Here is a 14,244-nt window from a genome sequence, read left to right as displayed (position 1 = left end):
CTTCCTGAGAGCTGTCAAACCTCAAAAACATTCCCCAGGCTTCACAATAAAGCTATTCATCCTCATTTGCTGGTTTACTTAAGGCCTCCTCATACACCAGTATTCTCAATTACCATTTTACTTGTCTTCAGATCAGACATTTTCCAGGAGATATTCTTTAATTTATATACTGCTCCTGAATGCCTTCCATAAAGTAGAATGCAAATTTAGCAGAATAAAAGCAGGGACCATCACCAAGAATACCTCCCTACAAAAGCTTCCAAAAGAATCCGTGACACCCCGTGATCTACATTCTTTTAACCTTCAAAATCTAAATCTAAAATTTGACTCAGAATTTACATTTCTAATAGATGCTTTTTCAGGTCAGAGATTAAACTTCTAGTATTTTGCATCCTGTTCGTTTTGCTGCTCTGCAGTCTCAATTCTTTGTGTCAAAACATCTTGCTCAACAAGATTATACTGTTCATACCAAACTTGAACTGAACTCAGACTTCAGAAGCAACTTAATATAAACTGGGTCTCCTATGGAAAGTGCTTGAGATAAACCACCAAAGATTAAAGAAATTCTGTCCTTCCAATGGTAAGCAATGATACTGTAAGAATGCTTTAAAACAACAGTGAATCGTAGTATCATAGTATCGTAGTATCAATCAGGGTTGGAAGGGACCACAAGGATCATCTAGTTCCAACCCCCCTGCCATGGGCAGGGACACCCCACACTAGATCAGCCTGGCCAGAGCCTCGTCCAGCCTGGGCTTAAACACCTCCAGGCATGGGGCCTCAACCACCTCCCTGGACAACCCATTCCAGGGCTTCACCACTCCCATGGGGAAGGACTTCCTCCTCACATCCAGCCTGAGTCTCCCCACCTCCAGCTTCATTCCATTCCCCCTAATCCTATCACTACCTGAGATCCTGAGAAGTCCCTCCCCAGCCTTCCTGTAGGCCCCCTTCAGATACTGGAAGGCCACAATGAGGTCACCTGGGAGCCTTCTCTTCTGCAGACTGAACAGCCCCAACTCCTTCAGTCTGTCCTCATAGGAGAGGTGCTCCAGCCCTCTGCTCATCCTCGTGGCCCTTCTCTGGACACCTTCCAGCACCTCCACATCCCTCTTGTAATAGGGGCTCCAGAACTGGAGGCAGTACTCCAGGTGGGGTCTCACCAGAACTGAGTAGAGGGGGAGGATCACCTCCCTCGACCTGCTGGCCACACTTCTCCTGATGCAGCCCAGGATCTGATTGGCTTTGCAGGAATGTAGAACGACAAAAGGAATAAAAGGAGCTTACAAGACCATTTTATGGAAGTTATGCTCAAGAATCAGCCCACAAAATGGAGAAAAACACGATTATTTGTGAGGCTGAGATGCTGTTAGTTTTCTAGTAAGTTCTTCCAACTGTTCTTCAAAACCAACTGAGCATGATTCAGAATCAACACTTAAAAAAGTTATCCATCTAACACTCAAATCATTCTACTCACTCACTGCTATCAAGGTACTGCTGATAGTGACATCAAGGAGAACAGAAAAGTAACACCTACTCTCTCAGTTTATGACAGCCCATTAAAGAACAAAAGCAATACGCTGGAAATGTTGACTGAAGTTTTCATAACCTTTACGTGCAAATGACATCACACAGAAAAGAAGGTCTGTGTTCATGGAACAGGTATGTAACGTTTTGAAACAGAAGTCTAAATAAAACAGACTACATTTTTACACAGTTTCATACTATAGATTTTTTTTCCCCCTCTAGCTTTAAGCAGGATAATGTACATCACTGGCTGAAATCAACAACATTAAGCAACATACATGCAGGAATTCACCATTATGATGTCCTGTTCTACAATGTGCAGCACCTATACCAAATGCACTATTTGGCCTATTTTCAGCTAAAAGATCTGAAAGTAGATTTGCAAAAGAAAATACCACTGTTAAAAGCAAAAATAAGGTGTGAAAACAGTTTAAGCTATAGTGAACAATATGACTTAAATTCACCACTTACTTAGGAGTCGAAGGACCTCTTGGCCATGTGCCATCCTCATTCTTCTGCTCTATCACCAGTACCTAGCATAAAAAAGGTGTAGTGAGAAAACTGAAATAAAAGTATCAGCAGATTGCTTTCTGTTCCAAGCCTTTTGATGTATTTGCTGACATGATCAAGATGGAAATTCCTGATGCTTGTTACAATTTCCTAAGGTTGAAGAATATTACATTCAATTACACTGCACCTTCCTCTTGCTCTAGTCACTTTTGCCTCCTCACATCTTAATTTCTGCAACTTTCGGCAAGACACATTATTCTAAGCCTCAACTACCCATGGATACAATAGCAAGACCTTATCTCTCAAGAGAGGTCAGGTAACCTGCAATATTTAAACATCTAAGCTGTCTAAGCTGTCAGCTCATGGCTTGGACCACTACACTCTGTGCTGGGTTAGGAACTGGCTGGAGGGCCGGGCCCAGAGAGTGGTGGTGAATGGTGCCACAGCCAGCTGGCGGCCAGTCACCAATGGCATCCCCCAGGGATCAGTGCTGGGCCCTGTGCTCTTTAACATCTTCATTGATGGTCTGGATGAGGGGGTCGAGTCAGTCATCAGCAAGTTTGCAGATGACACCAAGTTAGGAGCAGATGTTAGTCAGTTAGAGGGTAGAAAGGCTCTGCAGAGGGACCTCGACCGACTGGACAGATGGGCAGAATTCAATGGGATGTCATTTAACAAGTCCAAGTGCCGAGTGCTGCACTTTGGCTATGGCAATCCCATGCAGAGCTACAGGCTGGGGTCGGAGTGGCTGAGAGCTCCCAAACAGAGAGGGACCTGGGGGTGCTGATCGACAGCCACCTGAATATGAGCCAGCAGTGTGCCCAGGTGGCCAGGAGGGCCAATGGCATCCTGGCCTGCATTAGGAATAGTGTGGCCAGCAGGAGCAGGGAAGTCATTGTGCCCCTGTACTCTGCATTGCTTAGGCCACACCTTGAGTCCTGTGTCCAGTTCTGGGCCCCTCAGTTTAAGAAGGACATCAAAACACTTGAGCGTGTCCAGAGAAGGGCAACAAGGCTGGGGAGAGGCCTTGAGCACAGCCCTGTGAGGAGAGGCTGAGGGAGTTGGGGTTGTTTAGCCTGGAGAAGAGAAGGCTCAGGGGTGACCTCATTGCTCTCTACAACTACCTGAGAGGTGGTTGTAGCCGGGAAGGGGTTGGTCTCTTCTGCCAGGCAACCAGCACCAGAACAAGGGGACACAGTCTCAAGCTGTGCCAGGGGAGGTTTAGACTCGAGGTGAGGAGAAAGTTCTTCACCGAGCGAGTCGTTCGTCATTGGAATGTGCTGCCCAGGGAGGTGGTGGAGTCACCGTCCCTGGAGGTGTTCAAGAGGGGACTGGACGTGGCACTTGGTGCCATGGTCTAGTCATGGGGTCTGTGTTGATAGGTTGGACTCCATGATCCTCGAGGTCATTTCCAACCTTAGTTATACTGTGATTATACTGTGATCATCTATGAATCCACAGAAATCACACTCCTACACAACAGCCCTGTTAAGGAAGGGATATTACTGAAGGACTTTTGCCTCACACAGAGCAGTTTGGTAGAAATAAAAAACCATGCCAACCCAAACTATTTTCTGTCTTGGTAGCCTTAAAATAACACCTGTCTGACTCTTCCTGCATTTTTTGCAAAAGCATTCACATAGTATTAATTTTGCAGTGGGACATGGGTAATGAAATTAACTGCATTCAGGTTGTTATTGGTAGAAAAGAGAGCACAGAACACTCAATCCTAAACAGAGGAATCGGATACCATTTGAAACGCCTCTGGGTGTCTGAGGTATCTGCCCTATGCTGGCAGATATGACACAGGACCTACAAAAAGCTCATGCCTTTCTGGATTGACAGCTGAGATAACCAGATCATTTGAGACAGCAATTAGACTCCAATATTTGAAACCAATCTAACTTAATTTCCAAGGCAACTAATTGTACCTAACTGTACACTGCTGCCTCAAGACACTAATTAGCTGCCAAGCTATGCCTGTACATGTCTACACAGTGACACAGGTTCACATATGTACTTATGCTCAAAACCTACGTAAGTCACACTGCCACTTGAAGATGTCATCACATTCCCAGTCTGAATACACTACAACATGACACTGAAAACCAGCCTTCTATCATGACAAGCTTTCTAACTGGGAAACAGCAGTCAGGTGTCTTTGGTCAGGAACGCTGTAAAACAGATTGAGCTGTATATCCCTCTTCTCAGAGACCATGAACTAAAAGGAAGATTTTGCTTGAAACATTCATTGGAATCCCTAAAGGTTCAATTCAGAAACCAACTGATAAATTCCAAACCTTCATTTACTCCATCACACAGACAGTTTAGAATTACACAGTAAAAAATAACTATTAGGTTAGATAAACTAACAGTCAGAATAACTATTATTAGATTAGGAGGCTCAGCAAGAAAAGTAACAACACTGTGTGTCAGCAAGTGCAACTGACCAAACACACATGGTGTACCATGACATTTAGCAGTTTCAGAAACCATGGTTAAACTCAGTTTTGAACAATATTTGTTTTGCTGAAAGTACAGATGTCACCTGGAGATCTTTTTATGGCTATATTAGACCATGCTTGCTTCATAGTTAATGTTTCACTGGGATAGAGGCAATTTTCAAGTTACATCTTTGATGCAAATCTTTTAAGGGAGATGTGGATTCTTCCTGCATTGTTAAAATTACCTGTGTGAGGGTTTGATTGCGTGCATCACGAAACTAAAGGGCACAATAGTTCCAAGCTGTTATTTTGGTGCACTGTTACTTACCTTCCAATGCCAGGAAAAGAAACTGAAGCACAGCATAAATATTGCTGGTAAGTAGGTTAGAGTGAAGTATTTCAAGGCAAAATTAAATACTTTAATACATTCTCACCTACAATCACTGCCATCAAATTTCACCCATTCACCTTTGTAGCACAACAGCATGAACTACCGCTGTTGAAAAAAACATCCAACTATTTGAAGACTAAAGAATTGAGCTAAACTCTGAAAAGTCACTTTAATGAGAAAATTGCTCAGTAGGCTTTCATATTTGTTTACCTTTAATGTTCAGTATTTTTCTTTACATTCATCTGGAAAGGTAAAGAAATTGTCCTGCAAGAAATCCTCTGGAAGAGGTGTTTTAAAGTGATGGTATAGCCTTGCTCTGAAGCAGATTTTCTTTTGTCTCTATAGTACTTATCTGAAATATTTACTATTCTTCTTAATGTCTTTCTGTACTGTGGACAGAGAAATTTGCTTAGAAGAAGGAAGTCCTTCTTTCAGAGGACTGAACAAGTTCTTCAAATTATGGGTTTTAATACATGTTTCATAGTTTCATAGTTCCATTCAGGGTTGGAAGGGACCACAAAGATCATCTAGTTCCAACCCCCCTGCCACGGGCAGGGACACCCCACACTAGATCAGGCTGGCCAGAGCCTCATTCAGCCTGCCCTTAAACACCCCCAGGGACAGGGCCTCGACCACCTCCCTGGACAACCCATTCCAGGGTTTCACCACTCTCATGGTGAAGAACCTCCTCCTCACATCTAGCCTGAATCTCCCCACCTCCAGCTTCATTCCATTCCCCCTAGTCCTATCACTACCTGAGATCTTGAGAAGTCCTTCCCCAGCCTTCCTGTAGGCCCCCTTCAGATACTGGAAGGCCACAATTAGGTCACCTCGGAGCCTTCTCTCAGGTACATATCCCAGCCCTAGCAACACCTTTTGATTCCAAGTTTTACCAAATTCCAGTCAGCAATGTTAAATTCATTTACTCTGAATTCACCAGGAGAGTTAAATTAATTTTCAATCTTGAAAATACACTCCCAGATTACTTCTAGTTGGATGAATTTGTTTTAAAAATCCTCTATCCCTAATACACAATCCATTAGGAGGCAATTTTCATTTAAAAATAAGGAAGACTCATAGGGTACAGCTGAACAAAGTAAAAAAACCCAAAAAACATACTAAAAGTAGAAATAATATGACACTATACCTGTCCCTGGTATAAACCAGCATCCTGTATGGTACTATCTGGTTTATTCAAAGGTTCAAAAGTGTTACTCATGTATTTGTTCCACAATCTGGTCTCTTTTTCACCTGGAATATTGAAGATTTTTCTTATCTCTTTTTCAATTGTATCTGTTTGGAAAGGAGAGAACACAAGTTTAGCATGTCACTACAGAAACAGTTCAAGGCTGAATAAAGTGTAGCAAAATCACCTTTTCTTATATTCAAAGTATGAATGGAACAACAGAAACAGCCATGCAAATACATGATGTTTTAGGACAAGCAAGAAGGTGCTAGTTTGCTTGCCTTTAAAATGGAAACACTCATGGGGCTTATTTTATTACCTCCTAAATCTCTTAGCAGGGCAGACCAAATAAAGACAAGTTCACAAGTAACAAATGACAGGTGGTACACCTAGGTACTCATCTACTATTTTCTCGATGTGCTATCACAGGAGTGTTGGTGGGAAGGGAATGACTAGAATCAAGACTGGCAGCCAAAGCAGGTGCAGGGAGTGCAAGTAATTGCGGTGTTCTCCCTAAATCAACCCCTTCTCTGTTTTCTATCTTATGCTACATATATCCCAACACAATTATTGATAATCACTATATATATATATTCATCAACTTTCATTTTCATAGAAATTGAAGACTACTCTGGAAAACTGCAGCTTATAAATTTATTTCAGATGGATCATGAAAGATTTTACATTCCTGAAAGATATAAAAAGCTCCTACTACCAGCTCCTACTGCACCTGACAGATATAAGTGTTACATAATTTTAAGGTAGTATAACTATTGTCTACAAGTGACATTTGAGTTAATAATTAACTCCATTCTCTTTATGCAAAAGTAGACTTAGTGAAAGAGTTCTTTAATTAGACCTCACATGTACAGTGCTATACCATAGCAACCTGATTGTTTCTTAATAATTGTACACTCATAAAGCCCCCAAACAGTCAATTCTCCTAACAGCTAGCACAGAAAAAACCCCAAGAGTCAAGAAGTGTGCAGTTTATTCTTGATGAACACTGAAACCACCATTATAAAAATGGGCACTGTAGGCTCTTTGAGAGACATTGCCCTGAAGTCCCAGGATGAAACACCAGTGTATTAGCTCCTTCAGCATTCCTCTCGCTCCCTTTTACTTAAGATTATTATCTTCCCTTCCATCACATTAACTATGAAAAGTCAAAACAAGACCTGAAGCCTAAAAGTACCCTGCAGAAATCCAGGCATTGACTTGTGAAATGCATGGCAATTGGTCAATGGCATATTTGTAGCTATTGTTCAGTTGTAGGCAACTGAATGCAATTTCCTGCTCTACTAGTTAACACACATTTCGGCATGCAAGTGTTAGACTGGATCATCTGTTTCTGTAATAGAGACAGTACGCAGGCAAGATAGGTGCCATAAACAAGGTGACAAGCTGCTACTTCATTTGTTGGCTTTTTTGTTTCTTTAGGCATGTACTGTCTGAATCAATTCTCAAACAAAGACTGCAAATAACTGTATCTGAATGGAAGAATGAATTTAGTCAGCAATAATCTTCCAAAAACAACAATCCAGCTTTATCCATGACTCCCACTAAGAATTTGCAAAAGGTATTTTTCATTATCTTCTTATGCCATGACAATTTATTATTTGAGCATTGTATCTCACACTCCCTGCAAGTAACTACTAAGTTACCAGTTATCTTAATTTTTAATACATTCCAGGTTTGCAAACAGAAGTGTTATGAGAGAGGGGATGTATCAACCCTACCAGATGACTACATGTTATTTCCAAGACTCTGGGAAGAGCAGGTTGCACTTAACTACTGTGGTAAATAGGAGACTGTGAAACAGTTCTTTTACATACTTCCAAGAACATAACAAGTGCACACTTTCTAATTCTGCTCTCAACCCCCTAGCAACTATCCACTGAAGTACTGGCTTATGCTCTGAACAAGAAGTGCCTGTTCCACTATAAATTAAAATGTTACATTAAAATAAGTATGGTCTGAGGTATGTTGTGTACAAGGTTCTCCTCTAGTAGTGCTACACACATCCTATGTATGAGATTATTATTACTGTGATGATGTCTTTAAAGAGACAGGCAGAACTGTCTTTTAAAGATGCCTCTCACTTCATCAGTTATGTAGAATAGAATAGAATAGAATAGAATAGAATAGAATAGAATAGAATAGAATAGAATAGAATAGAATAGAACAGAACAGAATAGAACAGAACAGAACAGAACAGAACAGAATAGAACAGAATAGAACAGGACAGGACAGGACAGGACCAGACCAGGTTGGAAGAGACCTTTGAGATCATTGAGTCCAACCTATCATCCAACACTATCTAATCAACTAAACCATGGCACCAAGCACCCCATCAAGGCTCTTCCTAAACACCTTCAGTGGTGGTGATTCCACCACCTCCCTGGGCAGCCTCAACTTGAAATAGTTCAGCTTGAGAACTAAAGGTTATGGATTCCATATAGGGTGTATCTTACATTTAAAAATAAACAGCTGTATTATTTTGCAAGACTAAGTACAAGATTCTTTATGAGGTGCTGGAGAGCTTCAGTGGATCCTATCTCCAAGTACACCCTAGCTCCTAAAGGCTAGTGCTATCACAAATACAGGCTAAAGGAAACAGTAGTAAAATGTTCATCTGTACTATGAAAAAGTAGACCCAGCTTCCTAAAGAAGGGAAAGACTTGTCATGGATCTTAGAATAAACTGTCCTCAAGGGTGGCAAGTGTTACATTCTTGTATTCTGCAGCAAATTAAACAAAAGAATCAAAGTAATTTGTTAAGATAATTCAGTAGCAGAAGTCCAAGAGTCCATTAGATACAGTGCCACTGGTATAATCTACAAAATTTATCAGCTCACTTTGGGAATTGTTTTATGGCATTTCAGGCACAATATGACTCCTATTTGTCCATAATAAAGGCAACAGATAGTCTGTCATTTTGTGGTTTGTAAAACTCTTGAATCAAGGTAGAAAAGTCCTGCACATTAGCCAATGACTTAGTTTTATCATCCTTTTGTATGATTAAGACTCCTAACCAGATCATTAACTCATTTTCACTCAGAAGCCCTGATGCTCTCTAGGATTAGCAACAACTGCTAGACTGAAATCCTGCCTGATCTACCTCTATTGTCTAGCTCATTTTATTTTTAGAATTAAAACCCACACCCCCCAAAAGTGTTAGTCATCTATCAGTCTCAAAATTAATAGACACTGCATCCAAGGTGAGAGTCATCAATTGTAAGAGATTCCCAGGAAGGTTCAAAGAACACGAAGAGACATTATTAGGTATTCCCTTTATAATTACTTTCTACTACCTTGTACTATCTTGTTGACATACAGCTTAGTTAGTTCCTGTTTGAGTGGAAAAGAACAGGTATTCCAGGGATAACATCTGAAGACTAGTGGGTGAATATTATATAGTGGTTAGCATACTCCAAGTACCTCAAAGTTGAGTACTGATCTTCTGAGGATAGTAAACAATGTAATCAATGATGGTGGGGACAGTAATTAGAAACTTCTTGAGAAGACCATAGTATTTTATGGCCATTTTCTTCAGTGGGGCTGAAACTGACTCTTCTGTACTACAAATATTTAGCAATTTTAATTTTGGGACTCCACACTACAAGAAGGACACTGAGTTGCTGGAAGGTGTCCAGAGAAGGGCCACGAGGATGAGCAGAGGGCTGGAGCTGCTCTCCTGTGAGGACAGACTGAAGGAGTTGGGGCTGTTCAGTCTGGAGAAGAGAAGGCTCCCAGGTGACCTCATTGTGGCCTTCCAGTATCTGAAGGGGGCCTACAGGAAGGCTGGGGAAGGACTTCTCAGGATATCAGGTAGTGATAGGACTAGGGGGAATGGAATGAAGCTGGAGGTGGGGAGATTCAGGCTAGATGTGGGGAGGAGGTTCTTCACCATGAGAGTGGTGAAACCCTGGAATGCGTTGTCCAGGGAGGTGGTCGAGGTGTTTAAGAGCAGGCTGGATGAGGCTCTGGCCAGGCTGATCTAGTGTGGGGTGTCCCTGCTCATGGCAGGGGGGTTGGAACTAGATGATCCTTGTGGTCCCTTCCAACCCTGAATGATACTATGATTGATTTGGGAAATGTAACTACGGAGTAGCAATGAGGAGCAACTTTTAGTACTGTGTGTCCAGAGAAGGACAACAAACTTGGTGAGGGTCTAGAGAACAAGTCTTATGAGGATTGGCTGAAGGAACTGGGGTTGTTTAGCCGGGAGAGAGGCCGACTGAGGGCAGACCTCATTGCTCTCTACAACAGCCTGAAAAGAGGATGGAGTGAGGTGGGGGTTGGTCTCTTCTCAGACCAAGTGATAAAAAAAAAAGAGGAAACAGCTCCAGGCAGCACCAGGGAAGGTTTAGTTTTGATATTAGGGAAGAATTTTTTACTGAAAGAGTAGTCAGGCATTGGAATTAGGCTGCCCAGGGAGGTGCTGGAATCACTGCCCCTGGAGGAAGGTGTTAAAAACCCATGCAGACACAGGAGATGGTTTAATGGCCGTGGTGGTGTTAGGTTGACAACTGGGCTCAATGACCTTAAAGGTCTTTTCCAACTAAACCAATTCTGTGATTCTATAATGAAAATTAATCCCTTACCAGCACACACATGGAAGGGAGAAAAATAATCAAGATTCTGTTACGATTCCTCTTGCATATTATTTATTGCTATAGTGAGCATCTCTGCTATGTATCTAATTAATGCCAGAAATACCTTAAATATACTTAAGGACAGATGAAAAAACCCACATCATCTTATTAATGGAAGAAAGAAAAACCTCAGGTACTATTTTTTTTTTCAGTATCATAGTATCAGTCAGGGTTGGAAGGGACCACAAGGATCATCTAATTCCAACCCCCCTGCCATGGCCAGGGACACCCCACACTAGATCAGCCTGGCCAGAGCCTCATCCAGCCTGGGCTTAAACACCTCCAGGGACAGGGCCTCGACCACCTCCCTGGACAACCCATTCCAGGGCTTCACCACTGTCATGGTGAAGAACTTCCTCCTCACATCCAGCCTGAATCTCCCCACCTCCAGCTTCATTCCATTCCCCCTACTCCTATCACTGCCTGAGATCCTGAGCAGTCCCTCCCCAGCCTTCCTGTAGGCCCCCTTCAGATACTGGAAGGCCACAATTAGGTCACCTGGGAGCCTTCTCTTCTGCAGACTGAACAGCCCCAACTCCTTCAGTCTGTCCTCATAGGAGAGGTGCTCCAGCCCTCTGATCATCCTCATGACCCTTCTCTGGACACCTTCCAGCACGTCCAGATCCCTCCTGTAATAGGGGCTCCAGTACTGCACGCAGTACTCCAGGTGGGGTCTCCCCAGAGCTGAGTAGAGGGGGAGAATCACCTCCCTTGACCTGCTGGCCACACTTCTCCAAGTCTTCTCCAGTCTTAAAAGTGATTTTAATTTCCCTAGTTCTAAGACACACACTCTCTTGATTGTCCTGGCTATCAGGGCCCTGCGTGGTGCTCTGCATAAGAAGCTTCATCTTCAGAGAGGGCATGCTTTTATGACTTCTGAGAGCACATTACCCCCATCTCCAGAAAGCAAATAAGACCAATATCTGGAAAGAGGCTGCCAGTGAACCAGACTGTTTCTCATTATCCTTATGACAACTGTCTCATAATTGCAATTATCTAAGGAAAAAACAAATACACCTCCAAATAACAGTTATTCCAAAATGCCTTGCTTATAGAAACAAAGTATCAGGAATTCATCCATTGCCTATAATAATGCCATTGATACAATTTAAATTCAGTATAGCTGCAAAACAGCTTGCATTCAGTCCTCAGGGAAAGATGATGTTAAATTGTTTTTTCCAAGTTTCTGGGTTTGCTTAGAGAATAATTAAGTACATCTTCCCAAGTTAAGCCAAATTGCAAGGCAGCCAATTAACAGACAACACTGAAGCTTTGTTTCAAGGACAAATGTCATGATTTTAAAAGTTTTTATTCTAATAGAAGCAGATGATTACTTGTTTAACTTCAAGGTTAAATTTTAATGAAGTAAAATGGTTCTCACTTTAAAGCAAGCAATCTGCAAAGAATTAAGGGTAGCAAATATAAGTCAGTGCACACCATGTAAACAGAACCAAAACCTGAAAACAACATTATTGTTGAAGAATGTAAACAAAGAGAACAGCTGGGCAAAAGTGCCAAGGGCAAAAAGTACAACTTTAACTACACAAATACAGCTGATTGAAAGACTGCCCTCAGACACACATGCACAAACACACCAAAGACTGAGTTTATGTACGATCAGCAATATCTCAGCATATGTTCAGAGACAAATCTGTAACCAAAGTATGACTTCAAACAATGACACAATGGTCAGAGTGGTCAAAATAATTACAAACAAAGGTAAGTTAAAGATTTAATACAGGGCTCAGTAGCTGTAAAACGTTGTGTCTGGCCTGCCACTTCACAACCCAAATAATACTGCCTTTCTAGGTCACCTTCAGCCATTACTTAATGTGCTTTGCAATACATCCTTCTCGTTGCATATATGACTAAAAAGTATTGGCTGATGAACGACACGAATACAAGCCTATGAAAAAAACATCTCTCTCACACACACCAGAAGCCAAGAAAAAGCATGAAGTCAAAAAACAGCACACTGCTCACTTCCTCAAAAGCACAAACCTCTAGAGCTAACACAGATGTCTAGATAACAAAACACAACATTATTTTCTTTGTATTAGAGATCTTAAGTATTCCAAACAGTTTAACTTAATTTTTTGACCCAAACAAGAGCAGTCCCAACTTTTAATAGCTACAAGCCTCATCTACTTTTTTTTTTAATCCAGAGATGTATTTACTCAGGTCTTGCTACCAAGTACTATTTCAAAATGTAACACCATTAATACCATACATGTTTGAAAGAGTTGTGCATACCTATTGTATCAGCTTTACTAAATCTTCGTGTGACAACATTGTTCATGTTTCCATTCTCACAAAGCTTCAGTTCTGTTAGATACACTTCTACTTTGCAGTGCTTTACAAACATACCCTGTTCAACGACCTGAAAAACAGATTGGGATCAGGTATCAGTCAGTGTAAATATGTTTTCATCTACACACTTCAAAAATATTTTGAGACCTGCTGAAGAAACTGAAGTTCAGAGAATGTAAAACATCTAATAATTGCAAAAAAAAACCCCAAACAAGCCAGAAGTAAAATTTGCCTGTAAATTTTGACAAATAGAGTGAGCTAAAATCCCCTTTCCCCCCACCCCCACACACACTTATGACGTTGTACCTGTCTATAACACCACAACTATTCCTTTCCAACTGTTAAAGACAGTGGAAATCACAGATATGCATATTTAATCCAAAGATATGATACTTCATCAAAAGATTAATACAAAGATATCAAAGGTTACTTTAGTTTCAAAATACACCTGTTGTATGCTACTTCCTCAAAACATGAACAGTTAGCTTTCACAGTTAAAGAATATTTATCAAAGCCAGAGTAGACACTCATAAAATCTGGCTGTCACATTGGTAAATGAAATCTACAGATCGTCCACTTACATTCTGAAAACGAATACATTCCTTACAAATCTCATCTAAGCAACACAATTGTTTACTATAGGCTCATTTTTATCATACTTACTATAAAAAGGATTATTTGGGAAAAAAAATGAAAGTAAAAGGTAGGGGGAAAAAAACCAAAAATAATATTCAGGGTCACCTCTTGAATGTTTTTTGCCTTTGATCTTCCAAAGCGTAACTGCAGCACTTAGTCATGTAGACTGCTCCAAAAATAGCCCTCGATCTGATATATGATACATTTGACAAACACGGTAAAAAGGAAAAAGCCACCAGCTAATTGCTAGAAGAGATCTGCTGTCTGCTGTACAAATATAACTTGTATGCATGTGGCACGGGAAAAAAAGAAATCAGTAAATGATTTCATGGCTGTTCAGTAGTTTCCCTTCGCTTTAATGACTGCCGAGGATGGTGTTTAAATGAAAATGCATCTTCATTTGAGCAGCTTAGTAGGAGTTTTCAGCTACTAGAGTAACAACAAAAGACCTGTGCAGTATGGCTAGGATGTTTCTGAGAATAAAACTGACACTGTAGTGTAGTGCAGTGGAGAGCGGCCAGGCAGAGAGAGACCTGGAGGGTGCTGGTTGATGGTAGGCTGAACAGGAGCCTGCAGTGTGCCT

General features: G+C 41.3%; 1 protein-coding gene across 2 annotated transcripts in view; it reads right to left on the bottom strand.

Annotated features, from left to right (window-relative positions):
- The window catches only part of USP15 (ubiquitin specific peptidase 15), an 82,089-nt gene that overhangs the window by 42,574 nt on the left and 25,271 nt on the right, over positions 1–14,244 (bottom strand). For both annotated transcript variants that reach the window (XM_068170399.1, XM_068170398.1), the window contains exons 4-6: positions 12,969–13,095; positions 6,020–6,165; positions 1,999–2,060 (exon numbers count right to left, since the gene is read on the bottom strand). In XM_068170399.1, the coding sequence (XP_068026500.1) occupies positions 1,999–2,060; positions 6,020–6,165; positions 12,969–13,095 (335 nt within the window). The remainder of the gene's footprint in view (positions 1–1,998; positions 2,061–6,019; positions 6,166–12,968; positions 13,096–14,244) is intronic.

This window comes from Melanerpes formicivorus, unplaced genomic scaffold, assembly GCF_026170545.1.
Source record: "Melanerpes formicivorus ecotype bairdi unplaced genomic scaffold, bMelFor1.0.p_v2 SCAF_3, whole genome shotgun sequence".
Taxonomy (NCBI): domain Eukaryota; kingdom Metazoa; phylum Chordata; class Aves; order Piciformes; family Picidae; genus Melanerpes; species Melanerpes formicivorus.
Note: the sequence above shows the minus strand (reverse complement) of the source record. Positions and strands in the feature narration are given on the sequence as shown.